General features: G+C 38.6%; 1 protein-coding gene across 2 annotated transcripts in view; it reads right to left on the bottom strand.

The window, feature by feature from the left end:
- carmil1 (capping protein regulator and myosin 1 linker 1) overlaps positions 1-26940 on the bottom strand; it is a 103635-nt gene that overhangs the window by 14610 nt on the left and 62085 nt on the right. For both annotated transcript variants that reach the window (XM_066691513.1, XM_066691514.1), the window contains exons 18-29: positions 23676-23757; positions 22198-22297; positions 21690-21744; positions 19113-19285; positions 18234-18302; positions 14258-14351; positions 13357-13455; positions 12262-12390; positions 10189-10320; positions 8185-8360; positions 7658-7745; positions 7137-7286 (exon numbers count right to left, since the gene is read on the bottom strand). In XM_066691513.1, coding sequence (XP_066547610.1) covers positions 7137-7286; positions 7658-7745; positions 8185-8360; positions 10189-10320; positions 12262-12390; positions 13357-13455; positions 14258-14351; positions 18234-18302; positions 19113-19285; positions 21690-21744; positions 22198-22297; positions 23676-23757 — 1347 coding nt within the window. The remainder of the gene's footprint in view (positions 1-7136; positions 7287-7657; positions 7746-8184; positions 8361-10188; positions 10321-12261; positions 12391-13356; positions 13456-14257; positions 14352-18233; positions 18303-19112; positions 19286-21689; positions 21745-22197; positions 22298-23675; positions 23758-26940) is intronic.

Genomic DNA, 26940 nt, shown 5'->3' with positions numbered 1-26940 from the left:
TCAGAGTTGTCATTTTCTAACCAGCACATCATTTGCTGCTAGTTTTCATTCCCTGTACAATTTCACAGTATACAACTAGAAGGGTAAAGAAATGTGTTTGAGGAGCTGATGTGATGGGGGTGAGTGGCAGTTGGACAGTTTTACACATATTTTAACAATCCAGGTACAAGACAAAAGTTGTGACAGAATGCCCAGAATACAGTGCATGTGACTGCCAACTTGGCAGGCCTGGGGATATTGTGACATGAAACCATAACCTTTATGGCATGCACTTTCATGGAAGGTTAACTGAATTTAAATCAAATCTTTCTGTGTAGTTTTAGGTTCGTGTTTGTATTTCAGGATGGTGTTGAAGTATTCCAAAATGTTTGTGTGTATACATCTTCATGAAATGTGACTAAAGGTTGATTTAGCCAATACAATGCAGGTGTATATTCAGTATTTTAACCCTACAGAACATGCATTCATACATAAATTGCCTTATTGGTTATGTGTATCACTGGCTCCCCTGAGGTCCTAATTCAAGGCCACTTTTCTCCAGACGGAATCTCAGGAGACTTTTACGGTCTACAGAGGCCATGTCAGGGTGCATGACACCTTCCAGCTTCTCTTTATATTATACTGTAACCTTTCATGATATAGGTGAACTGAACCCCTCGTGGGAGGCTATCGTGGTGGTGCTCCTTAATTAGGCATACGTTTAGACTTAAACTTGCCCTCCTCCTCTCTTTGCACTTCAATGCTGCAAGACATTCTGGGTTCTGTTTGTTTATTTTATTTAAGTGTTTTAACACTGGACAAATGTTTGGAGGCCATTGCTTGACCACATTTTTAGATTTCAATCTCTTCCTTCAAACACCTTGTGCATGCTGGATCATTTAAACTGATGCTTCTTCAAAACCAAACTGGTCCTGGAGTTCTTGCTTCTTTTTCCTTCTTTCTTTAATATGGTTTTAATGTTTTACTTGACCTTAGTGGCTTTATTAAGACTGTGTTTGTTTGTTTTGGTTTGCATGTTTAAATTGATGGGATTACATCATAAATGGGACATCCAGTCACAAACTGGTGGCGAGTTAAGTGATAGTGTCAAGAAAATAACTGATTTCCCATAGGGAAAATACTGGACAGAAATAAAAAGGAATTCCAGCATGAATAAAGTTGACAGTAAGAACAAACGATCCTATTAAACAGGGTGGTAAAGACCTGATTTACTCTTCAAAAGACTACTGCCACAAGCATTTGTGCCCAGAGTCACATAGGCCTCAATCAAACCAAGACGCGGATTTACTCGAGAATGGCGAGACAAAAATGTGTATCCAGGTGTGGCTGATTTTGTGGTTTTCTATTACGTATAAATAAAAACACGACAGGATACAAGTTAGTAATGTTGGATTACAAATAAGCAGGTAAATGTTTTGATTTGTTCTAGGCCAAAGATAATTAAAACAACAAACAATCAAATAAAAAAGTGTTTCCTGTACTAGTAAAGTGGTGGTGGTAGTTTAGATTTGATGTGGCAAGATCCTAGCTGGCAGTGACTGGGATCCAACAAGGGATTGTGCACAGCTGGCTGAGCACTGCCTGGATTCAGTGGGTTTAAAGTCAGACAGGGATTCCTTGGTTTGTTGCACAAGCTCTACTCTTGTTGCTTTCTAGGCATATGAGATCCCAAGGCTCTCATTGGCAGCAGCACAAGGCCTGCCTATGATGCCCTAATCCTGCTGTCTGTTTACGCTCTGGAATCGACTGGCAGTGACTGTAGGTTTCAGAGCACACATGGTTTTGTTTTAATTTCTTTTGTATTGGTGTGAGTGTTGATTAACAACTGCTTGTTCCAATCTGGTGTTTCCAAATGTATAATTTAATTACAAATACACTGATTGAATAATCAGAAATTTGTAATGTAATGGAAAAAATAGTGATTAGAATTGAAATAGTAAATGAAAAAAGGGCATCGATTTAATATGACTCACCAAATTTTTTTGGCAAGAGCTAAAGAGTACTGTTTCTTTTGGAAATCTTTTCAAATTGCCTTTGTGGCCATGAGGAAAATAAATGTAGGAATTATCTTATTAGCTTGAACAAACAGTGGTTCTGGAAAATGCTCCCTTGAGTCGAGTCTCCAGGTTGTACTTATTATAAACATTTTTGCAACTTTCAACACTTAAAAAAAACAAAAATCACTCATCCTGGTTGAAGAACCAAACAAATCATACCTGTGGACCAAAGCACTATGAATTTACTAATAACAATTACCAAAATTGCCTTATTTAATACGTAATTGGAATTTGAAACCTTATTCCTGTTTTTTGACATGAATATAATTCACCGTTCACTTAATTTATGGAGGTGATTAAAAACAGTAATTCTACTCAGATTTACTGCTCAGTATGTTGCCAAATTCTTACACAGGATTACAGTCACAAATTCCTTATTTGATGATTCACAGACATACCAGAGAAATTGCTCCACTTTCCCAGAAACCTGCAAAAGTGGGACTGAAGTGTAACTTGTGTCAAAAGCCCACTTAGGTCACCTGCTAAGTGGAAACGTTACAGGCATCCTGAATCATGCACTGCCTGGATCTGTCAGAAGCTGTGGGTGGCTAGTTCTCCTTTCGGAAAGCCAGTCATAGAGATGCTGATATCAAAATCTCCTTGATGTGATGTATGGTGTGGAACAGTGACAGCAGTAGTAGCATTAGCAGTCACAATAATGCAAGCCAGCAGGGCAGAGGAGTAGAGCAGTACTTACACTGGTGCAGCACAGAGTCTCCAGGAAGCAAAAGGATGAGAAGAGAGAGAGAGAGAGCAGAAGGAGAGAAGACACAATGAGGACCCAGAGGGGAAAAAAGGAAGGTAGAAATTGGAGAAGGAAAAACCTGCAGCACATCAGAGAGAAGCAGCCATGATGAGTCATGAAATTCACAATTAAAAAAATAGAACAAACATACAAAAACACAGACAAGATCCACTAGCATGGCATGCTCTCATACAGTTTCCCACTGACACGAAAAAAACAAAACAAATATGGTTGAAAATAAATGTCAACAAATGATAAATTAAGTCTTAATTTACTGTATTATACCTCTATGCATATACGTCTTTTGTATGTATGAATGTATATATAATGTATATATAGAGTATATATGTAAGGAATAAACCACAATGGACCCACATGGTTCCAGGGATATATTCCATGCCTGGGGTGGTGGTGATACCTGAACCATATATATATTTTTATGTATGCAAGTGTATATGGAAATAAAACAAAAAACTAAAGGATCAGTGGGATTTGAACTGAGTAAAGGATGTGATATCTAGGTGGACAACCAGATTACATCAGTATGTAACACACTACTGAAATAAGACAGAACATTTACACAGAGACTGGCTTGATGAAGGAGAAGCTTTGTTCAAGTCTATAGAAGCTTGGTGTTGACCAAAGCAAGGGTCCCCACCATTTTAGAGGATTGTTTTTCCCCACTGAGGTAACTATTTTTTTCAGTTATGACTGAATGCAGGTAGTTTGAGAGAAAGAGAGAGAGAAAGGACAGATTTAAATGGATAGTCAATGACCAGTAGATACAAACACATATGGACATTATCATTACAGGTAAGACAACATATATTGCAAATCTGCAGCAAAAAGTGGATCATTTTGTTTTTGCTGGCAACCCACTATCCCAAAGCCACCATTCCCAGCCTCACAAAATGAATATGGTCGTGATTAAGTATGACATGTTTTCACTAAAGTACTGAATGATAAAGGTTCGATAGGGAATAGAAAAAATGAAATACCATAAAATAGGACAATGGCCTCGGTGATGCTGAAAAAACTACTCCTTAGCATCTACACATGCTTTTAATACAAAATACTCAGTCATTCATAAGGTGTGGGCGCTTGCTTTTCAATTCCATGATACCACCACAACTGATTCTGTAATTATAAGCTGGATGGAGGTCCCTGCAATGCTTAACATCTGGCTTAATTTAGGGCGTTAAGTGTACAGATCTCAGGAGAATCTTCAACTGCAGCGTTTGTTGCTTGACCTAGTAGGGTCAGCTGACTCATTATGAGATCTGACTCCATGTTTGAAAAAGCCCCTCAACAACACAATAGCTGGTCTTCAAACTGTACAAGGTTTAGCAAAATGCTCTGAAAACAACACTTGGCTTGGGTGCTTGTCCTCTTAATAAAGCTTTTGAAAACCACATACATTTTTTCACATAATAGGTGTCGTGTTACCTTATTCTGCGGGGGCATGAACTGTGTTATTCTAATGAAGCTATTATCTCAAACTACAAGAAAAGCAGGCAGAACAGAATTACCTTTCTATAGGTGACTAACAAAGCAGAGCTAAGAGTGGTGAATAAGGAGATGTAACTCCACTGTGTGTGACTCAATCATTGCTGACAGGGTGGTGGTTACAGTCAGATTCAAACCGCAGGCACCCAAGCTGCAAAGAGTCAACTAGTTCCATTAGACAGTTAAATACATAACTAAGCTAAATCAGCTGCTGTTTCAGCACAGCCAGAGATATCTATATTCTTACAAAGTAGCCATAAGACAGAAAGAAGGATGTTTTGGGACTTCATGAACAATCCAATAAGATCAAGCAGTTTTCAGTCTTCAGCCTTACACAATATAAGTGTGAACCTGCAGTGCTACATGTCCTAAGGAGCTTAAATCCACTTATGTTTTATGGGTCACTGGAAATGACTAGCCACTAGTTCAATTTCCTGTTCCTTGAGGGCCAAATGGTGTTGAGGTGTTTATGATCTCAAAATTACTGAACGGACCAGACCACCTGCTCAAGTGACCAGAAAGAAATGTTTGAAAGTCCGTATCAATTGAGGTACCTCTAATAACTGCTGGAGTGGGGCTTTTGTTTTGGGGGCACCAGGATTAGAGACACTTACAAGGACATGGTATGAATGTCCGAGAAGCATGAGAAGGAATTAACAGAAACTTCCAGGCAGGAAATGTAACCTACTGGTTCAAGAAACTGGAAGTCTATTTTTTAATTATCCATTATAATTATACTTACTACATTATTATAGCTTACTTGCCTGGCAGGCCTATACTGTGGCGAAGCATTTATTGTATACTTTACCTCATGAGTGTGCTGGGTAGAGTAGGGCTAATGGGTCTATTTAATCAATATAGTACTTAAAAGGCGGAGAAATTCATTAAAGGTATTGTAGCCGAGGGACGCATACATCTTTGTTGTCAATAATGTACAGCGATCAGGCAATTGCAACTAGCAGCAGGGAAACAGCAGCGCATATAGGAAGATAATTACATTGAAGCACCATATAAGGAGGTTGGGCTTTGAATGTAACTATAGAAATGATTAATTATGTGATTTAGACCACTCAGCTCACTGTAATCCATGGTCATGTTTGCTGTTTTTCTTGTATTTGTTTAAATCTCAGAAATAGGAAGAGACACTTTGAGCACTTTATACCACTTTAATCGGGAGAGAGATGGAGACAGAGAGGAGATAAGTGGCATATGAAAGACCTTAAAGGGCAGGGACTGCTTTAATGCAATACCTCAATTAATGTCAATAAAAATACTTATTTGACCGTGGTTGCTTTTCAATTGTCACTATTAATTTGTGACATGCATAAGACATTCTGCGGAAGGGCATCTCCTAATAAACAACTAAATAAATAGTATTTATGTTACCTAATTCACCCTCATTTTACGATGAAAACATAACTTTGAAATCCCAATATTATTATTATGATTATTATTATTATTATTATTATTAGAGCTTCAGTTTAGGCTGAAGGTTCCAAAAGGTATTCTGATACAAACATCTGGTTTTTGAATAAATGTAACACAATCTACATTTAAATGAAGAATGGTAAGGTTAAAATGAGCATTGAAGAAGGTATCACAAATGAGGCCTCATTTACAACCCAGAAAAAAATTATTAGTACTTAGATATATCTGCAGAAGAGAATACTCATCAAAATCAAATGGAAATTAGTCTGTGATTAAAATACAGTAAATCACTCTGGTATAGGCACTAAGAAGATATAGAAGAATAACTATTGATACATTACAGTTAATACTAGTTAACCTAAATTGAGGATTACGGATTTAAATCCTTCATCCAAAAAATAGGGTAAGCATCAGGATTAGCCCAGAGTGGCTGCTCTTTTAGACAGTAATTGATTGCTTTTAAGGTGACCGTAATTCCTTATCAAAAGGGGAAAATGCGATAAATCTGGACAGTGGTTTCTGATTTTATCACAAAAGGATTTGGGGAAGTAACTGGAGAGTCTCCTTGCTTTGAAGCAGGTGCACACTAACAGAATAACAACAATGAACAACATCTACTTGGAAGATTTGTTCGGAGTTCAGATGGTTTGCGAGATACCAAGTCAGCAGCAAACTGAAAATGATTCAGAAAATGTCATAACCCTTTTGGAAAAGATAAAAGCCTTTTTGTATACTGCAATTCAATAGTTCTTTAGATCTGTTGAAATTTTAAGAAATCTAAACTTGCCTCAATCCATTTGCCCTTTTCCAATAAATCAATGTTTTCTCCTTTATGATCAGGGATTAACTGGCAATGAAATTCACCTTCCCACTTCAATCTTTATATTATAATGCAGTGTTACCAAAACTGTCAGAAGATTTACATTTTGACCACGTACAATTTAAAATAACCTAATTTTAACCTCAACCCTAAACATATATCTAGTTAACTTTCTTTCCAAGAACCCTATACTGTTTATATAAAATACAAAATAAAACAGACAGTGTGGACTTTCATAATTTCAGATATAAAAACAGATAAATAAAGCCTTTTAGGAAGTCCTGGAAAAACCAGATACAAATTAATTTATGATATCAAAGAGAGGAAGCAATCCTTCAACACTTGCAAAAGAATCAGCAAATAATAAGTCAATAATTCCTCTTCCTATCCTAGGAATAATCGCATGCCTACGGGGCAATATTAGTATCTACTATGCACTACTTGTTTGTTTCTTTAAAAAACTCCTCAGTAAACTCCTCTTTGAATCTAGTGTATTGCAGAAGGAAGTTGCACAGTTGAATTCTGAATGAGAATAAGAGAGAGCGGTGTCTAATGAGTACAGAATTTCCTTATCACCTACCATACAAGTATCCAGGTCCTCAAGCCTTTCTACCTCTGTCAGGTACTCTGACATGTGGGCAGATCTCTTTGGTGCCTTTTCCTCCATCACCTCCATCTCCAGAGACTCCTGTTGAACCAGGGGCTTTCCTTTCCTTATCAACAGCTCACCCTGGTGGGAAAATAAGCTGTGGACTTTAGGCCTGTATTAAACGTGGAGTAACTGTCAATAAAAAGGCATTCAAAAGCTTTTGCTGTATATTTATTTCAAGAATTGGGTAAAGCGTAGTTCACTAGATGAAGCGAAACCTAACTTATTGGTGCACAAGGTCAGTGGTGTGATGGGTTTGTGTTCAGCATGGAAGTAAAACATGGACAAAGAAATTCATTTTAGGATACAGTCTTAAAACCACTATTTATTGAAGCCTTTCAGTGGATAAACAAAGGAGTAAAGGAGACCAAATGATTTTTCAGCTTGAGAACAAGATGAGATCTGCAACATCCGAAAGCCGAGGAAATGAAACAAAACAAACAAATACTCACCAGTTTCTGCTGAGAGCTAGAAAGTGCATCTAAGATCTCATCGACGATTCGATCAGAAAGAAAAGAGGCCACAGTGAGCTTCACTTCGCTGTGTATGAGAAGACAATGAGATTATCACCTACACAGACTCTGAAAACTGTGAAAAACAACAATCTCCAGTGAAATCACGATCGTTAAATTGGTGTGAAATGTACAGTTGAGACATGTATACTCCCAGCTAAGCTCAACATGGTCTGCTTGAATAAACAGAAACACCAGTACCCTTAAAGATGTTCACATAACTATTATAAATAAACAATTTCTTGACTGTACTAGACTAAACAAATACCCTGCCTACCGAACATTGACGTGTACCCACTAGTAAGATGCTGAAGTATGCAATCCAATCCAATCTACGTGTACATTTGCATGCTGTGCACTGCAAGTCGGCAATGAGTCATCTATTCCTTCTGGTCAAAGGCACAGGAAGGATGGACAGAAAACTCTATATGGACTGGAAGCCAAATGTACACATGCAACAGGGGCACCTGATTTTGTTGATGATGTCGATCCCAGACTGCTGCAACAGAACATTCTTCACAAAGTTTGGAGGGATGGACATTTTTCCCATGCTGGCTTTGATCAGATCCTGTCGGATGTTAGTCTTCCTCATCACATGGGGACAGAGGTTTCCCGCCACATCCACCATGGACTCCAGCAGAGTCTGTGAGGAGAGATGCAAGAACGTAGTACTTAGTAGTATGATCACACCTGATTAAGAGCCATCTGTTGTGACACACATGCCAGGGTTTTATTTGAAAGGCACTGTCCTTTACTACACTGTAAATCTATTGCATAACAATAATCAATAATAGTGCAAAAGTCTTATGGTACATTTATCAAGGAGGTCAATATAACCAGCCATTGAAAGTGTGGAAAAAAGGCCTGATATCAGTAACACTAATGATTAGTAATGCAGACTGATGCCTCTCTCTGGAAAAAGAAGGGACATTAAATCACTCTAAGCATATCACCTTGCCAGACTAACAGGTGTCTTTTCAGTTTCAAAAAATATTATATATTTTTTCGTGCTGTTTATTTATATTTTTACAGAAAAGAGATCATCCTCTCCAAGCCAACAAAAAGATGAAACCATAGCTCTACAAATGGGGGATGCAGAACAGTAGCTAATTGGCCGTGGCTGCCATTCATTTTCTGCGCATGTCAGGACTGAGTGTTTGAAGTCAGGGATTTGAGAAGAACTCCTCAATCTCTCTTATCTCCTCCAGAGAGGTACTCTGCCGTCTATTTAAGCAGCCCTTGTGGGAGTCACGCTGAAAGGCTTTTGCTTTTGCTTCCTGCACAGATCATATTACACCGCCACAGCCCAGAGAGGGGGGCCTAGACAACCTGTCCACCCCCTGCAAAAGGTTCACGCCTTAATATTTAATACAAATAACTTGTCATCAGGAGTGTCCTAGAAACTCTCATGCCTTTATATAAAATGCTGCACTGCCATCCCACTCTTTTCTACACTCAGAGACCAGGTGGATTGGAGTTCCCTCTACGAGCACAGAGCCCAATTCTTTATTTTTTCTGGAGCAATCTGCAGATAAAGGTGTCACAGATAGACAAGGTTGTGGTGTTTGTACGCCAAGGAGACCTGCAGCTCTGATCGACACAGACGTGCAATTGAAGCGGACACGCCGGCCTATTATCTCTGTTCCTCCAGCGCGGTGCAGGCCCCCTCCTGTCAATAATACACTTATGACAAGGAGTATATGTAGTATATGGTATATTATATAGAAAAAAATGATAAATTAGATGTTTTTGAAGTACATGGGATTTCTTTCACTTGTCAATATGCATTGTTTCCCAAAATGCCCTTCAACATGCAACATTATAAAACCAATACAGCAACTCTACCACTGCAATTGAAAGAAACCTAAGATGATGATAAAATGTTTTGTTTCAATTATCCCGATCCAGATTGTATTCGACTGGACTGTAACAATATCCTTTGGAAGTGTACTTCTGAGTATAATGTTTTCAAGTGGATGCCATGTCAGAACTCCTGCTAGCATTCCCAAATAAAACAGAACAATCCAGAACAGCTCCATTCCTACAGCTAATGTCTAGACAAAAGCACAGGACAGAAACACAACCACCCGATTTTTGGTTGGGTTGGAATTTTCTATGACCTCCTGGTGAAATGTTTTTACTCAGATCATTTCCCAGAGGTCCACCAACTGCTTTATAGGACACCAGGGTGGTTATTAACATCAATGATGGGAACACTCATTTTAATTTCTGTAAAAATAGTTCCCCCCCCCCCCCAAGTCTTCAATTCTATAAATACAGTTACAGTCCTCAACTCATAAATAACTTAAAAAAAAAAAAAAAAACAATTTTCCTTCATCCAAAATGCACCCTTAACATTAGTCTTGCTCGCCCACTATCTCTGCCTTAGGGTGTCTGCCACGTCAATTGAATAACGATTGCGAGAAAATCGATACGTTTTTCCGCAAGTCCGGTTTTTGTTCAGTCTTTACCTGCAGCTGATCGTCCATAACGCGCGTCACTTCCCCAGCCATCGATTCCAGTTTCTCTTGGATAGGGCCAGCTGAAGAGCCATTCACCTCGCTCTGAGAAGCCGCCCCCAGGTAGTACAGGTTTGGCAACAGCTGCACAGGAGACAAAAAAAAAGTGATTAGAAAGCTCATATCTCATTCCCACATCTCCCTCACAAAAGGATGGTTAGTTCCTAGAGGTCTTATACAGTGAGGGGAAAAAGTATTTGATCCCCTGCAGATTTTGTACGTTTGCCCACTGACAGAGAAATGATCAGTCTATAATTTTAATGGTAGGTGTATTTTAACAGTGAGAGACAGAATAACAACAAAAAAATCTAGAAAAACGCATTTCAAAAAAGTTATAAATTGATTTGCATGTTAATGAGGGAAATAAGTATTTGATCCCCTATGAATCAGCAAGATTTCTGGCTCCCAGGTGTCTTTTATACAGGTAACGAGCTGAGATTAGGAGCACTCTCTTAAAGGGAGTGCTCATAATCTCAGCTCGTTACCTGTATAAAAGACACCTGTCCACAGAAGCAATCAATCACTCAGATTCCAAAAACTCTCCACCATGGCCAAGACCAAAGAGCTGTCCAAGGATGTCAGGGACAAGATTGTAGACCTACACAAGGCTGGAATGGGCTACCAGACCATCGCCAAGCAGCTTGGTGAGAAGGTGACAACAGTTGGTGCGATTATTCGCAAATGGAAGAAACACAAAATAACTGTCAGTCTCCCTCGGTCTGGGATTCCATGCAAGATCTCACCTTGTGGAGTTTCAATGATCATGAGAACGGTGAGGAATCAGCCCAGAACTACACGGGAGGATCTTGTTAATGATCTCAAGGCAGCTGGGACCATAGTCACCAAGAAAACAATTGGTAACACACTACGCCGTGAAGGACTGAAATCCTGCAGCGCCCGCAAGGTCCCCCTGCTCAAGAAAGCACATGTTCATTGGCAAACTTCAGATGGGCCTGTACATCTGAATGATTCAGAGGAGAACTGGGTGAAAGTGTTGTGGTCAGATGAGACCAAAATCAAGCTCTTTGGCATCAACTCAACTCACCGTGTTTGGAGGAGGAGGAATGACCCCAAGAACACCATCCCCACCGTCAAACATGGAGGTGGAAACATGATGCTTTGGGGGTGTTTTTCTGCTAAGGGGACAGGACAACTGCACCGCATCAAAAGGATGGACGGGGCCATGTACCGTCAAATCTTGGGTGAGAACCTCCTTCCCTCAACCAGGGCATTGAAAATGGGTTGTGGATGGGTATTCCAGCATGACAATGACCCAAAACACACAGCCAAGGCAACAAAGGAGTGGCTCAAGAAGAAGCACATTAAGGTCCTGGAGTGGCCTAGCCAGTCTCCAGACCTTAATCCCATAGAAAATATGTGGAGGGAGCTGAAGGTTCGAGTTGCAAAACGTCACCCTCAAAACCTTAATGACTTGGAGAGGATCTGCAAAGAGGAGTGGGACAAAATCCCTCCTGAGATGTGTGCAAACCTGGTGGCCAACTACAAGAAACGTCTGACCTCTGTGATTGCCAACAAGGGTTTTGCCACCAAGTACTAAGTCGAAGGGGTCAAATACTTATTTCCCTCATTAACATGCAAGTCAATTTATAACTTTTTTGAAATGCGTTTTTCTGGATTTTTTTGTTGTTATTCTGTCTCTCACTGTTAAAATACACCTACCATTAAAATTATAGACTGATCATTTATTTGTCAGTGGGCAAACATACAAAATCAGCAGGGGATCAAATACTTTTTTCCCTCACTGTACTTTACTACACTGGACCATGGGAATAGAGAAAAACTTGGTACAAAGTTAATGGGATTTTCTAATGCTAAATTATCTTACCAAGAGCTAGAATGAGTCTAAAATGATTGATCAGCCCAGAAAATCAGAAGACATTGGGCTCCCCCAAGACCACTACTGGGAAACCCTGTCTTAGTGGGCAGAGACTGGGAAAGACTGGTAGCCAAAAAGTGACCTCAGAAGCTATTCTTTCTATGTCAGTCTCTCTTCTATTCACTCACTGTTTTTGAGTTTCTGGCATCCCTCATGAAGTTTTCTGCCATCTTAACATCCTCTAAAACGGTGTCTGTGTCCGAGTTCCTCAGGGAGTTGAGATGGTCTTGGACTTTGACACACATTCTGTCAATCATCTAAATGAAAATCACAAAAAAGCAGAGATAGTTAGGGGAGATTTCAGTTTATTTGCAAGATAAACTAGACCCACATTGTTGCTAATTATTATTCATTTAATTATAAAAACACAGCTTATCTTTAATTACTATAATTTAATGGAGAGTAAAGATTTCTGATATGTCTTGAATAGTCCAGACATTAGACATTTACTCTTCTATATAAACTATTTAAAAAAAAAAATTGAACCACAGGATAAAGTGTTCCAAGTATCAAACAAACAAACAAAAACTGTTATTTTTTTTTTAAGATGAAGAGAAATTAATCTTTCAAGGACTTTAAAGGTTTAAAACTGTGTACCACCAGCCTGGCTTTCTTTTCGAGTTAATTACCAGTAAATCCTGTTTACACACATTACTGCGCCAAACTGAAATGAATTTGATGATATGGGGAATATCAAAGGCCCGAGCCAATTTCATAAATGTACAGTCAACACAAGAAATGTGCTGCATATAAATAACCATTTAGTACACAGAGGCTAAGCACAATGCCAAAAAAAAAACTACAGAGTAAATACCTACCACCCTGCTGTGTTTGATTATCATTTATTGATATACTTAAACAGGGAAGAATGGAAATGTATGCAAATTAGGGTTGTCAGTCGATTAAAATAATTGATTGGTTAATCAATGGGCATTAGTTGATTAATTGGTAGATTAATCGGGCACTTATTAAAATAAGTGTAACAGTCTTTAAGTGGTTGTGCTACACAGTAACACTTTAATAAAAAGTAGGCATTGATATCATCATAGTTAAGTTGACTTTACCAAGCCTGACATTGAAGAGCAGCTCTAACACACTGCAGACTTGTGACCTGGAGTTCCTACTGTACTGTACTTTCTCGACTGGTATAAGTGACATGTTTACCCCTTTCTCCTTCTGCCTCACTGATCTGTGGTTCTGTGACCTGTTCCTGAAGCACCCACCTGTTGCGTCGTGGTCGTGACAATCCCCTGTTGCAGTCTGTAGGCCTGCTCCTGTAGATATTTACGGGTCTCGTGGTTCCGAAGAAGGTAGTTCTCAATCTGTAAATTCAAGGTACAGGCAAATAATTACACCGCTTCAAATCAGAAGACAGCCATTGTCTTTACTGTTGTCTAAATATGGGGAATGCACTGTGGTATTGTCTGTTTATCTGCAGACTGCATCCTTAGATACTTTTCATGTTTTTTGCTGATGAGAACAGACTGAAAATTGTCATACTATAACCAAGTGGCCAATGCTTGTAAACTAAAAGGGGAACTCCACCAAAAATCCATAATTTCTCAGGTTATACTGTAAGTAGAAACATATTCTGTGGAGTGAGCTTATCGTGTTCAGCTCATTCTATGTATCAGAAATCAGAGACCGAGAAATGGGCCGTAACATCACGCAGGTTCTCTGAAGCTTTATGAATTTTGATGGGCCCATCACCCTATTTTTAAGAACTATCAGCTTGTAGCCATGAACAGTTTATTTTATCACCCAGAACTGTCGCTATTATTTTACATGATTATTTTATTTGAGGGACTGGACTACAGCGGAGTACAAACCGCACACACGGGTTCTCCAAAGGGGAATCACGGCACTTTGGTCTGATTTGGCTGCTGGCGGAAGCGAGACGACTGAAGAAGAGTAACTACATTTTTTGACTGAACACCAGCTTGCTCTCGACACGATAGCTTAAAAAATTGTAGTTACTCTTCTGTTAACACTTTTTAATGGCACTCGCACTGCTTATCAAATAGGACAGGAAAAAACAAAAACAAAAACATTGTTGCAACACTGCTCAAAACAATTAAACAACAAAATGTCATATACATAACACCCTTCTTCTGTCACTTTTACCTTCAGAAGTGCATCCTCAGTCTTCTCTGGACTGGCTTTCAGGGCTTGAGATGCATCAATGATGGGAACAGGCATGAAACGGATTGTGAAATTTCTACAAAGAGAGGCGAGAAGAATGATCTACTTATCCACGGCATTATGCACTTAAACAAGAAAGGTGCACACTAACTAAATTATTTATTTTTTTGCATTGAGCCCTGATTCATTATATGGAAAATACAGTATTACACCCGAACAAATCTCAACCAACACTCAGCAATGACACTGAGAAGACATTTTAAGCCAATGAGCAGGCCATGCAAATGTTAATGCGGTGTTAATGAAGTCTGCATTCGATCGATTTAAGTCACAGTCTCATCCAAGTGTGCGAAAATGCTGTGGACCTGCAGACCCCAGCGTCAGTGTGTGGTGTAAGGCTGTTTTTCTCACTTGTTCTCCTATAACAGTCTCTATTATCCTATAGTAGTTTTTTTTATTACCCACATTAAACAAAAATCACTGTGGTGGTATTGTCTTCAGGAGCAAATACAGTTTAATGTTCAGCAACAACAGCCCATCTGTGAAGCACTTAACAACATATCACCCCAATTTTAACTGAATGTCCCTGCAGCAGGTGAATTTCAATCATACACTGACTGTTGCTGCTGTCTAGTTTGACCTCCAGCTACATTACCAGATGTCCTGTTATCAACATAGGTTATTTAAATATATAAAAATCCCAGCAAGAAAAATTGTGTGAATCAATATGGAGAGGAGGATTCATCATAATGGTTGAATAGACTAATGTAGGTGACAGTTAAACTCAGAATACATGCATTTGTCACATTTTCTTTCAGACATAGGGATTTCTAATATTAACAAATCGTTGCGTACAGTAGCTGCAAATCACTGAATCATCTACAGAGGAGTACAGAAAAGGACCTAAGGGAAAAAATTCTACTGATGTTAACAATGGTAAAATATGGTTGTATACAGTGAACATGAGTACATTTTTAGCTTTCAATGACACGCACTGCAGACGAATACATGGGACAAAAAAAGCTAATGTAGAGCTTCAGTAAACAACAACTATCAGAAACAGACAGCATTATAAAAAGGCATAAATGTGTCATGCACAGAATGACAGGGTGCGATGTTTAATTTACTCTTAAACTGACATTCAAGAATGAGTTTCTCCACCACTGACGGGCTACACAAGCAGCACACGGAGCATCATTTCCCTGCTGCCAGAGCTACAGGGCAGACTTGAATCAAGCTGTTTCTTACACTAATTAACTGGGACTTGACATCATTAGGTAGGTTACCCATCCTAACGAAAATGTGAAACCTGCACAGAACCTTATATTGATATTCACTGAAGCAGCACAGAAAAGGTTGCTGAAACAGGGCCCTTGCAAATCTGATTGCATCGCTCTTAGGCAGAGCTAGATGAGGTTCATGAATCTCAGGAAAATGCTCCTTGAAACAGTGGAAATGGGCATTGTAAATGACTCAAGCTTACACACTGCTACACATACACAGTATTCTCCATCTAATTCAATTCCTCAGTTTTTATTTTTGTATTGAGTTTGTCCCCCTCATATAATGGCAATGTGACCTCTATTGAGGAAATCACACTTGTGGAAAATAATAGCCCATTGAGGACCACTGAAACCAGTTGACAACTGGCCAATTGTTGTTGTGCACAAACCTCCACACTGCATACCCTGACCATTCATAGTAACAAAAAGCATTTAGAAAGCATTTCAGAGATATAGGTAGTTACCCTTTAAGACCAATACTGCTACATTAACTAACCAAAAACACAAGCAATAAACAATCTATCATGGCAGTAAAATGCTGTGTGTTCAGTGGGCTAAAATTTGGCCTTATTTTAATTGTAAGTCACCCTGGATAAGGGCATCAGCTAAAAAATGTTACAATATTAAACAATGATAATAATACGGGAGGCAAGATTTAGAGCTCAGCAGATTAGTAGAAGCCCATTCTAAATTAAGGAACTTAGAATTGAGAAACCACTCCCACCCCCAAGACTCTCTATTTTTTTTGTATTAGTGTGATTTAGCCACACAAATCATGTCCACATTAGGATCCTTTCAGACCTCATTGAAAAAACGGAGACACAAAAACCTGCCAACATGACGGATAGAGTGATCCAGGCTATATTAGGTCACCAGATTTTATTGATCCAACCCGAGACTGCATAGTCACTCAGAGGACAAAAAGTGATGAGGTCACTTCTCAATTCAGAGGACGCTGCTCTCTTCTAATCAGAAACCTGCATGAAGACACTGTAGCAAAAGTGGAAAATAGAGATTTGTTTCTGGTTGTGAAGGACTTAACCATAATGTGCATAACCAATGATTCCTGCATCTACTTATGCTTACTGCAACCCGGGAAGGTGAAACAAACCCTCACTTTGTTCAATGGCAATATACTGAGTCTTTTATTCTCTTCCACACTGACATCAAGCTCAGACATAACGGACTCAATGGAAAATTAAGCTTGATAGGTGAAAGCGTTGAGGGACATCAAAGAAAGAAGCCTTATCCTCAGTTCTAACCAGTGCATTAGTGAAAGCCTATTCTGCAAAGGTATTGAACTAGCAGGGCAAGAGCTCCAAAGCAGTCTTAAGGGATTCACACACTGTGGTATGAAGTGACATGCACACCAAATGTTTTTCAACCAAACCCAGGCCAGTTGAGCGGTCCAAATCAGCATTTGCAAGAGGAGTACATGGTTGATTTGAATGTAGTTGTAAATACTGACTTGACGCCAAGATTGGGGAAACAGGTAGACGAAATGAGACACCACTCACGAGTGCAACCCCCTGTCCCTTTGCTACCTTCACTACCACCGCTCCCCTGGATTGTACATTTCAAAAGGCAATTACCAGCTGCCGAGGAATGCCTTTCGGCAAGAAGCGGCCCACTGGCGATTCAAATGGAGGTGCCAGCTATGCAGCAATTACAGAATGTAAATGTCATTTAAATGAGGATAAAAGGGACAGATACTAAGAAAAGAAGGGGGGGGTTGTGGTGGAGAAAGAAAAATAAGTCATCCATTTTAGACTCATTAGAGTATGAATCCCAGCAGAGGGCTGTTCTATAAAGCGAGAAACTCAGTACAATTTCATAAAATCCACCCCCACCCCCTACCCCTAGCTCACACTTCCTCTCTCAGCTGCTGGGAATGAATAGAATTATAACATGAAAGCTTTTCTGGCTAATAGAGCGCTCCCGAAGGAGAAAAGGAAGCCCCGGCACTCATTCGTCCCCAGTCCCCCCCTTTCTTTTTCCAATTTTTTTTCTTTTATAGCTGCTGCTGCCGGTGTTTCTACACATCCAGCATTTCACATCTTACTTATTGCCATCCACCACCTTCACCAAAGACAACCAGCTCTGTTAGAAAAAACTGTAGATACTTCATCCCCTGGAGATTTACACTCAATTACAGATTCATATTCCAATCACTACAAAGCCAGAGCACCAAAGGCCAAGAGAAGATGAGTAACCCTCAGGCCTACATGTCTGTATAGTTGTGCCTCCATTGGTTATCCATCTACTGAGAGAAACCAGTTATTTGTCTGGAAGTTGAAAAACAAAGGGCCCCACACACACATCGAGTGAGCAAACAACATACCCGAAACATTTTTTTGGCAGGCCCTCTTTAAAAATAGCCCAGGGACATTTTTATTTTTCAATCAACAACAACCCTTTTTCTATTTAAAAACACAGAAGCATAGCAATGCCTAGTTTCAGCCGAGTTAGATAAGGGTGACACTACATCTGTGGCCTACTACATACAGTATAGTCTCATTATAAATTTTAATCCTTTTCCTCCTGATTTTCTTTAACATCCCAGAAAGCAACAATTATTTAATACAGGAGGTAACACAAGTGAATTGAATATTGGATTTTGGGATCAATTATATATGATCAATTGTTAACATATGGCTGGGGCCTGGAATACTTACTTCTCCAACGCAGCAGCAATGTCTTGTAGACCTTGAGGGCTAACATTGTTTTTGTCCCAAATAACAGTCCTGTTAAAAATGAAATGAAAAATACGACAGCGATATTTATTTGTCCAGGATCCCAATGAAAGATATATTCTACATCTATGTTCACAAAACAGTTTAGAGAGTATTTAAATAATCAACCCAGTGACAAAAAACAACAGCTAAGTGTTCAAAAAATAAAAAAATGTGCATGAAGTTAGTACATTCTGGCATTATGCAAGAAGAAATATATTTGAGTGGGATGAGATAATTAATATGATTTATCGGAAATAAGCAAAATAAAATAAGCAAAACCTTAACATTTTCTACTTAATTGAGGCCAAACTGTCACTTTAAGAGCATCAACCTCTCCAAACTAGATGTCAGGATTTGTGTTGCTGATAGGAAAAATAACTAAATTACCTACCCAATCCTTCAAAAGCAGATGGTACAGCTAAACAGGATAATTAAAAAATTGCTAGTATAACATTATTAGCCAATATTACATTTTTTCAGGTTATTAGTTAAAATGTAAAAGCTTGATAACTTCACAAAACAAATTCTATGCCCAAGACAAAAACTACTGAATATATTTTTAGTTTTTTAGAGTCAACACCATGGCAAAAGACCGGGCATAGGCCAGGGGTCATTATAAAGTAGGCCTATATTTCACTGTAAACTGCCAGGGCTTAATTATTCTCAGAAGTCCTACATGTTTTTACAGAATTCCAAGGCCTATCTTCCTTGGTCAAGTTGAATTAACCATTCAAACTAAGGCAGTACCTAATATGGCAAACACTGACATATGATTGAATGCTTCGAAGGCCAACTGGACCCAACCCAAGGGCTTCTCACCTGAGCTTGGTGTTAATCTGCAGAGCTTTGGCCAGCATCTTTGCTCCCATGTCACCCATCCCATTGCCACTGATGTCCACCTTAGTGAGAGAGTTGTTACTTCCCAGGGCATTCAAGATTATTGTCAGGTCACTTTTCAGCTTGGAGTCAGCCAAGGAGAGGGACGTCAGAGGCTGTTGGAAATTAATCAATTATCACTGACCGCTACTTTTATGTGGAACAAATCATTTATATGATTTTTTAAGTTATCTCTAGATATGTACTGCTTGAGAACTGGTTTCAGCTGGATTGCTCCATTCCGATCTCCCATGTCCTTGAAAAGCTCTTACCTCCGCTAAATTCCACCTGCTCCCCTGCAGTTTGACCAATTCATATGCTAAGGTCAGGGGATAAAAATCCAACCATTTCGGATTTCTAACGGAAGAGGTTCTTAAGACGATCCACACATTAAAGGATGCCTTAGATACCCCATGTTCAGGTGAGAGAATGCCAAATGAACCCAAAGACTTAGAGAGATAGGATATAGATATTCAGTGGATTACACAATTAGGAGGGAGAGGGTGGGGAAACCTGAGCTTTTAAATCATATCCATTTTGGATGGGAAGCCTGCTCACTGAATGTGACTTCAATGAGTTTAACTTTGGAGTGGATTTCACAAATCCTCATGACGGGAGATTATCATGAAGGAAACTGTCAGTGAGAAATTCCCAGGCACGGCTTGTCAAATTATTGAAGAGAAGTTGTGAAACCCTTGCTTATTTAAAGCAAAATGTTTTCTTAAAGTTTTTTTTTTTTTTATAGATTCCTGTATTCTTGAATGCTTCAGTACATCACCTCTAAAACACCATCACTGGGCTAATAGAGGTGTGCCTCTAATCCATTATAATCTTAAAAACACACCAAAAAAGTGTCTGATGCCCATCCATCTTGATTACACCCAGAACCCAATGCAGACAAATCCTTTGAATAATTTAGTGATCTTTTCTAAAGCATCATATAAATGACAGACAAACTGAACTGAACCACACGACCAACAACAAAACTATTTATTCAACCATGACTTTATTGTTTTTTTGCATATCCCGTTTTTATTTTTGGATCGTTTTTGTTTGTTTTTTAGCTCCCCTGTTCCAGTACTAGAACAATATATTGAAAGGAAATTTAAAGGGGAAGCAAATTAGCATTTCTCATACAGTGGTGACCTAGTTCTCCATCCCATTCACACTCATTTGGATTTGGGATGTTTTATTGTTTTTGGTTGTAAAGCAACGTGAGCAGAAACATCAACAGAAATCCACACTAGACACATTAGGATATTAAAGTCTAAGAAAAAAAAAAATACAATAATTGGACATATTAGGAAGGATTACAACACAGAAATGTAAGACATCTAAAATGCACTTCCTATATTTTTCTTAAATACTTACACATTTCAAATCTCTGATTAATGGAGAAAGAAAAAAGTAATAAAACAGAAATGCTACTTTAAACAGACACTCAGATACAAAGATATTATTTCATTTTCTTAATATACACAGCTTGAATTTAGTGCCAAAATGCACCTCTGCAGCAGCATGTCTCAATGCTTAATGTAATAATGAAAGGTTTCCCAGAAGAGTTTCAGATTCAATTTTCTTTAATACTTTTTTTTCCTTTCTATGGAAATCTGAGGCACAACACATTTCTTGCCGACATTTCCAGTTGGAACATCTTCATTTAGCAGCGCATAATGCAGCGTAATGAAACACTATAAATTCAGTAATCAGCTCCTTTCCAATCCCCTCAATAGCTTTGTCTCCCTGACCCGAGCATTTAATTTGCCGAGAGGTCAGGCGAGGAGACACAGAAAGCTATACATCACGCGGAGCTTTAGAGGAAAAAAAATAAGAAAAGAGATTGCTGGAGCTCAGAGTCTAGCTGCAGTTATCTTGGCTTTGCTACATTAAAGACACTCTAAGGGATTTACAGCAGCACATGCTGTAGCTTCCTTGCTTCTTCTGAGATCAGAAATTCTCCATTTTCCATTTTTGACATTATTTAACAATGCAATTTGATAATTTGTGTTAGATTAATAGAGACTCAAATTGGGCTACTAAACAGGAAAAAAATGAAGTTACTCAAACAAAATGATTTTGTGAATTGCTTTTTAAGTATCAGGCCACCATTGAATACCCACAGAGAAATGACAAACACACACTCATATACAGTTTTACAGGTTTAATTGCGGTCAAACCCCCCAAAGTTGACAAATTGGTGTCTGGGGTGGGGGGTGGGGGAAGGAGTGAGACTGAGGCAGATACGATCTCTTATTGAACATCCGACACAATTCCCTGGAGAACTTCTCCTTACCATACTTCAATGGGAAATTGACTGTATTTAAGCAAAATCATTATCAATTTAACCTGAATGAAAACATTTACCACTTAATTTGTGTATTACAGAACCATTAAATATAGCACAGGTGTTAAAACATTACATTCTTAATCTTGGGCAAATTAAAGGCGACGCCACCTGGTAAAAATGCAGACTGGCAACTTTGACTCAAAGCTACTTTTCATGTAGTATAAAAAACTCACCGATTCCTCGTCCTGAATCACATGAACTAAATTGTCCAGGACTGGTGCCAGATTTCTAAAAAAAAAAAAAAAAAAAAAAAAAAAAAAAATACATTAAAATGTAAGAAATCTATGTAAGTAAATAAATAGACAACAACAATGTAAAATTGTGAGCCTCACTTTCTTTATACATTCCAGTCTGCAGTATGCCTTCCGAATACCCAAGAAATAGAGTATGGTTTTTGATTGACAGGCCAGGGCATATTAAAAGAATCCTACTGTCACAAAGTGGCCGTGTAATTACAAAAAAAGAAAAAAATCTTTCCAATTTCCTCTCCATGGGACCTGGAAGTGAAGACAAACAGTTGCACTATCTTGTGATTTCCAAGACAGTAACTTGGCATAGCTGGGCCACCTGATGAATGGAGCTAGCTTGCATACCACTAGGAGTCATCAAATCCAGAACAACGTGTAAGAGTTGTAGCACTGAGTGACTGCTGGCCATTTCTTAAGTGGGGAAAGCACTTACTTTGATTTGATGTTATTGAAGTTCTTCCCCAGTGATAAATGCCGAATTGATCTGTTTTTGCCTAGCCACACCAGTAATGTTGTCAGGTCAGAGTCCAAACCTTGGTAAGATGAAACATAGGAGTCAGTTTTCAATGTGTACAGAAGCAGCCTACAAAGCGTCTCTTTTTGGATCTTGGTTTCTTTTTCCACTTCATATACCATGGCTGGGCTTACATAAACTAGAAATGTGGGTCCATGGTGCCAACTTTGTGGCCTAGCAAGCACATATCACACTCATTCATCCTGATAAAGCAAAATCATGGCCTTCAAGGTGAGCTTACTCATGTTTAGCTTTAAAATACTATGCCAATTGGAACAGTCTTTGTCCTTGGGTATCAGAGTTGAGTACCTGTTAACCTGCTGTAATCTCACTTTTCTCACCAAAAAGCTTATGTTCCAAAACAAAAACTGGTGCAAACCCTGGAATCCCCATTGTAATCTCTCCTCACAATTGTAAGAGTTGTTCGTTCCTCCTCCTGTATATATTGCTGTGAAGTGAATTGTGTAAATTGTACTGACTCCCTAAAGCCATATGTTTTCTGAAGCGTACAGACAAAGCATCACGAGAAAACCACTCCAATGTAAACATAATTAGGGGATCTGTTTTCATAATTAATTTCTGACCGAACACCATTTCTTATGCTGCAAAAAAGCAATAAAAAAAGAGGATGATTTGAATTAGCTTCACACTGTTTCTCTAACGAGCATTCCACTAATTATATGGCACAGAAAGGAACAGAACAAGTTCATGATGCATGCCCAGTCCTTTATTAATCAGGGCTTTCCCATCAAGCTTTTTGTTAGTATAAGAATTTACTTTAATCATGTTTAACACAGGGATTTTCAGTTTAGTTTTCATTAAACAGAACTGAATTAACCCACCCCAGCAAAAGGAGAAGAGTAAAAGTAAAAATGTAATATCATCTAGAAAGAAAGGAACATAGTAACTAACGTAATAATTAACAGGATAAATTACTAACAAGCCTCTTGAAAAATATCTATTACCATTTTTAAAGAAGGCAGAAAGGAAATCAGAGAAAATGTATCAGACTATAAAGTTTTTCCCCTCGGAGGCACAAACATGACTACATAGTTAGAAGCTGTAGTTCGTTAATATCTGGTGAATAGCAAAATATTACAATGTCTGTTAAGATAATATTTAGCCGTATGTTCCAGATACTCGCTGTAAACAAATTACATTTGTCATTTTGTACCATCATGGTTTTCTCAATGGCTAAATATTTTTAGAAGGTTAAAAATATTTTAGTTTCCCCAAATAAGAAAGTTATATAAACTGTCAGTTAATGAAATAATAACATATTTGGCTAAATGTATCTTTAAACAAATATATAAGAATAATTTAATTATGAATTTGACCCCTGTACCTTCAATTAAATAGACTTCATGTTAGAAGTGTTTAAAACACAAATTTCTCACCATTGTCTGAAATATCCAAACTTGAGATGTTGGGGATCTCTGCAATGCAGCCCTCCAGAATTTGTGAGCCTCCTGATCTTAGCTGGAGAAAACACAAGAAAAATATATTAACGGAGAAAGAGACTTAAAATCTTCAGCATGTATTCCTTGGGAGTTCGAGGAAACAAGTTCGTGAAGCGTGATACACAAAAAATATTTTAATAACTGGGTCTGGTACCAAATGTTTAAACATGAGCTGTTTTCAACAAATTATATAATTTATTCTTGTTCGAAGATAAATATATACAGTGTATACATTTTAAAAGGAGTTGATAATATTTTGTAAAATGCCTTCAAGGGCAGAAACATTCAAAGGCGATCAACAAATTTGAAATAATTTGAGTTGCATAAAAAGCAAATAAAATAAAAGGAATATACAGCTGGTAGTGCTACAGAAAAAGAGGGAACAACAAGACAACAGCAGCTCTCAAAAGGACAGTGCAAAAAGGAAATGGATTAGCATTTAAAGTGGCCTTGGTGTGTGTAGTTTCCAAACTAATGTTCTTGGTGTGAGAGGCACAGGACATAGATTAAAGAGATACTCAAACTTCAGGAAAGCAAAAAAAACATCTTAATTACTAATCATACAATAAAACAAGACCATTTTCAATCTGAAATCCTGTAAGAACTCAGTTTGTGCTTTTTGCAACTTCTGTAATTGTATCATTTTCTTTTCTTTTTTTTGTAATTTTGAGGATACTTTCCTATTTAATGCTGGTCATTTTAACACCAGATCATATCCCCTTTTATTTTCTGGCTTGACAAGTTTTGTTCTGTTTAAAGATGTGGATTGATTCCTTCTGACGTTTTGTAATAATCTCAATTGTTTACAACGTGTGCCTTTAAATCGCACCAAGTACATGGACTGGCCAAATTATGGAGTATTTAAAAAGATGTACTTCCCCGTGAAATGAAAAAAAAACTAAAGTTTGCGTATTAGTGTACTTCAATGGAGTTTTCTTAGTTAGAAAAACATGATCTCACTAAGACTAATTAAGCAAATAATTTTTACAGTTAGTGAGTGTTAGTATGCCCAATACTTACACAATGGCCAAGCTTAGGTAAGCAACAGGGAAGAGAACAACAGTATCAATCAACAGCAAGGATTGAAATATTCAGCTAACAGCAGATTTAAATAACAGATCGGTAGCTAGAAGCAGCAACAAAATACATAATTATCCAGCAGAATAAAACAAACAAACAAAAAAGGTCAAGAGTGTTTATAGATGCGTGCATTTTATACGCTTAGAAGCTCCGCAAGAGTCATAGTGGTGGGTATCCTTTAAAAATTATTGCCGCTTAGTCTGATTTCTAATTAAATTGGCCATGCATTAGTATTCATACATTATCTGTTAGAATTGCATTAATCCCTAAATCAGGATCATAGCCTGAATAAGTGGGGATGATGTGAAATTATTAGCAATGTAAATTAAAATTTCTCCCCCCAACCCCGCCACCCCCGTTTCATACCAGATGAGCTGTTACACACACACATACACACACATATCTGACATAGTGCCTATGAGTCACTGTATAGAAATATATTATTCACACAGTTATGGCAACATGAGTCTCTTATAGGCAAGGGTTCAGATAATTTTGTACGCTGATTTTGTACGTTTGCCCACTGACAAAGAAATGATCAGTCTATAATTTTAATGGTAGGTATATTTTAACAGTGAGAGACAGAATAACAACAAAAAAATCCAGAAAAACGCATTTCAAAAAAGTTATAAATTGATTTGCATGTTAATGAGGGAAATAAGTATTTGACCCCTTCGACTTAGTACTTGGTGGCAAAACCCTTGTTGGCAATCACAGAGGTCAGACGTTTCTTGTAGTTGGCCACCAGGTTTGCACACATCTCAGGAGGGATTTTGTCCCACTCCTCTTTGCAGATCCTCTCCAAGTCATTAAGGTTTCGAGGCTGACGTTTGGCAACTCGAACCTTCAGCTCCCTCCACATATTTTCTATGAGATTAAGGTCTGGAGACTGGCTAGGCCACTCCAGGACCTTAATGTGCTTCTTCTTGAGCCACTCCTTTGTTGCCTTGGCTGTGTGTTTTGGGTCATTGTCATGCTGGAATACCCATCCACAACCCATTTTCAATGCCCTGGCTGAGGGAAGGAGGTTCTCACCAAAGATTTAACGGTACATGGCCCCGTCCATCGTCCCTTTGATGCGGTGCAGTTGTCCTGTCCCCTTAGCAGAAAAACACCCCCAAAGCATAATGTTTCCACCTCCATGTTTGACAGTGGGGATGGTGTTCTTGGGATCATTCCTCCTCCTCCAAACACGGCGAGTTGAGTTGATGCCAAAGAGCTCGATTTTGGTCTCATCTGACCACAACACTTTCACCCAGTTCTCCTCTGAATCATTCAGATGTTCATTGGCAAACTTCAGACGGGCCTGTACATGTGCTTTCTTGAGCAGGGGGACCTTGCGGGCGCTGCAGGATTTCAGTCCTTCACGGCGTAGTGTGTTACCAATTGTTTTCTTGGTGACTATGGTCCCAGCTGCCTTGAGATCATTAACAAGATCCTCCCGTGTAGTTCTGGGCTGATTCCTCACCGTTCTCATGATCATTGAAACTCCACGAGGTGAGATCTTGCATGGAGCCCCAGACGGAGGGAGACTGACAGTTATTTTGTGTTTCTTCCATTTGCGAATAATCGCACCAACTGTTGTCACCTTCTCACCAAGCTGCTTGGCGATGGTCTTGTAGCCCATTCCAGCCTTGTGTAGGTCTACAATCTTGTCTCTGACATCCTTGGACAGCTCTTTGGTCTTGGCCATGGTGGAGAGTTTGGAATCTGATTGATTGATTGCTTCTGTGGGCAGGTGTCTTTTATACAGGTAACGAGCTGAGATTAGGAGCACTCCCTTTAAGAGAGTGCTCCTAATCTCAGCTCGTTACCTGTATAAAAGACACCTGGGAGCCAGAAATCTTGCTGATTGATAGGGGATCAAATACTTATTTCCCTCATTAACATGCAAATCAATGTATAACTTTTTTGAAATGCGTTTTTCTGGATTTGTTTGTTGTTATTCTGTCTCTCACTGTTAAAATACACCTACCATTAAAATTATAGACTGATCATTTCTTTGTCAGTGGGCAAACGTACAAAATCAGCAGGGGATCAAATACTTTTTTCCTTCACTGTATATATTTTTAAGTTCTCACATGTGTACCAGCAGAAATACAGATGTATTCAACATTTTTTA

The sequence above is a fragment of the Amia ocellicauda genome, chromosome 18 (genome assembly GCF_036373705.1).
Source record: "Amia ocellicauda isolate fAmiCal2 chromosome 18, fAmiCal2.hap1, whole genome shotgun sequence".
Lineage (NCBI taxonomy): Eukaryota > Metazoa > Chordata > Actinopteri > Amiiformes > Amiidae > Amia > Amia ocellicauda.
Note: the sequence above shows the minus strand (reverse complement) of the source record. Positions and strands in the feature narration are given on the sequence as shown.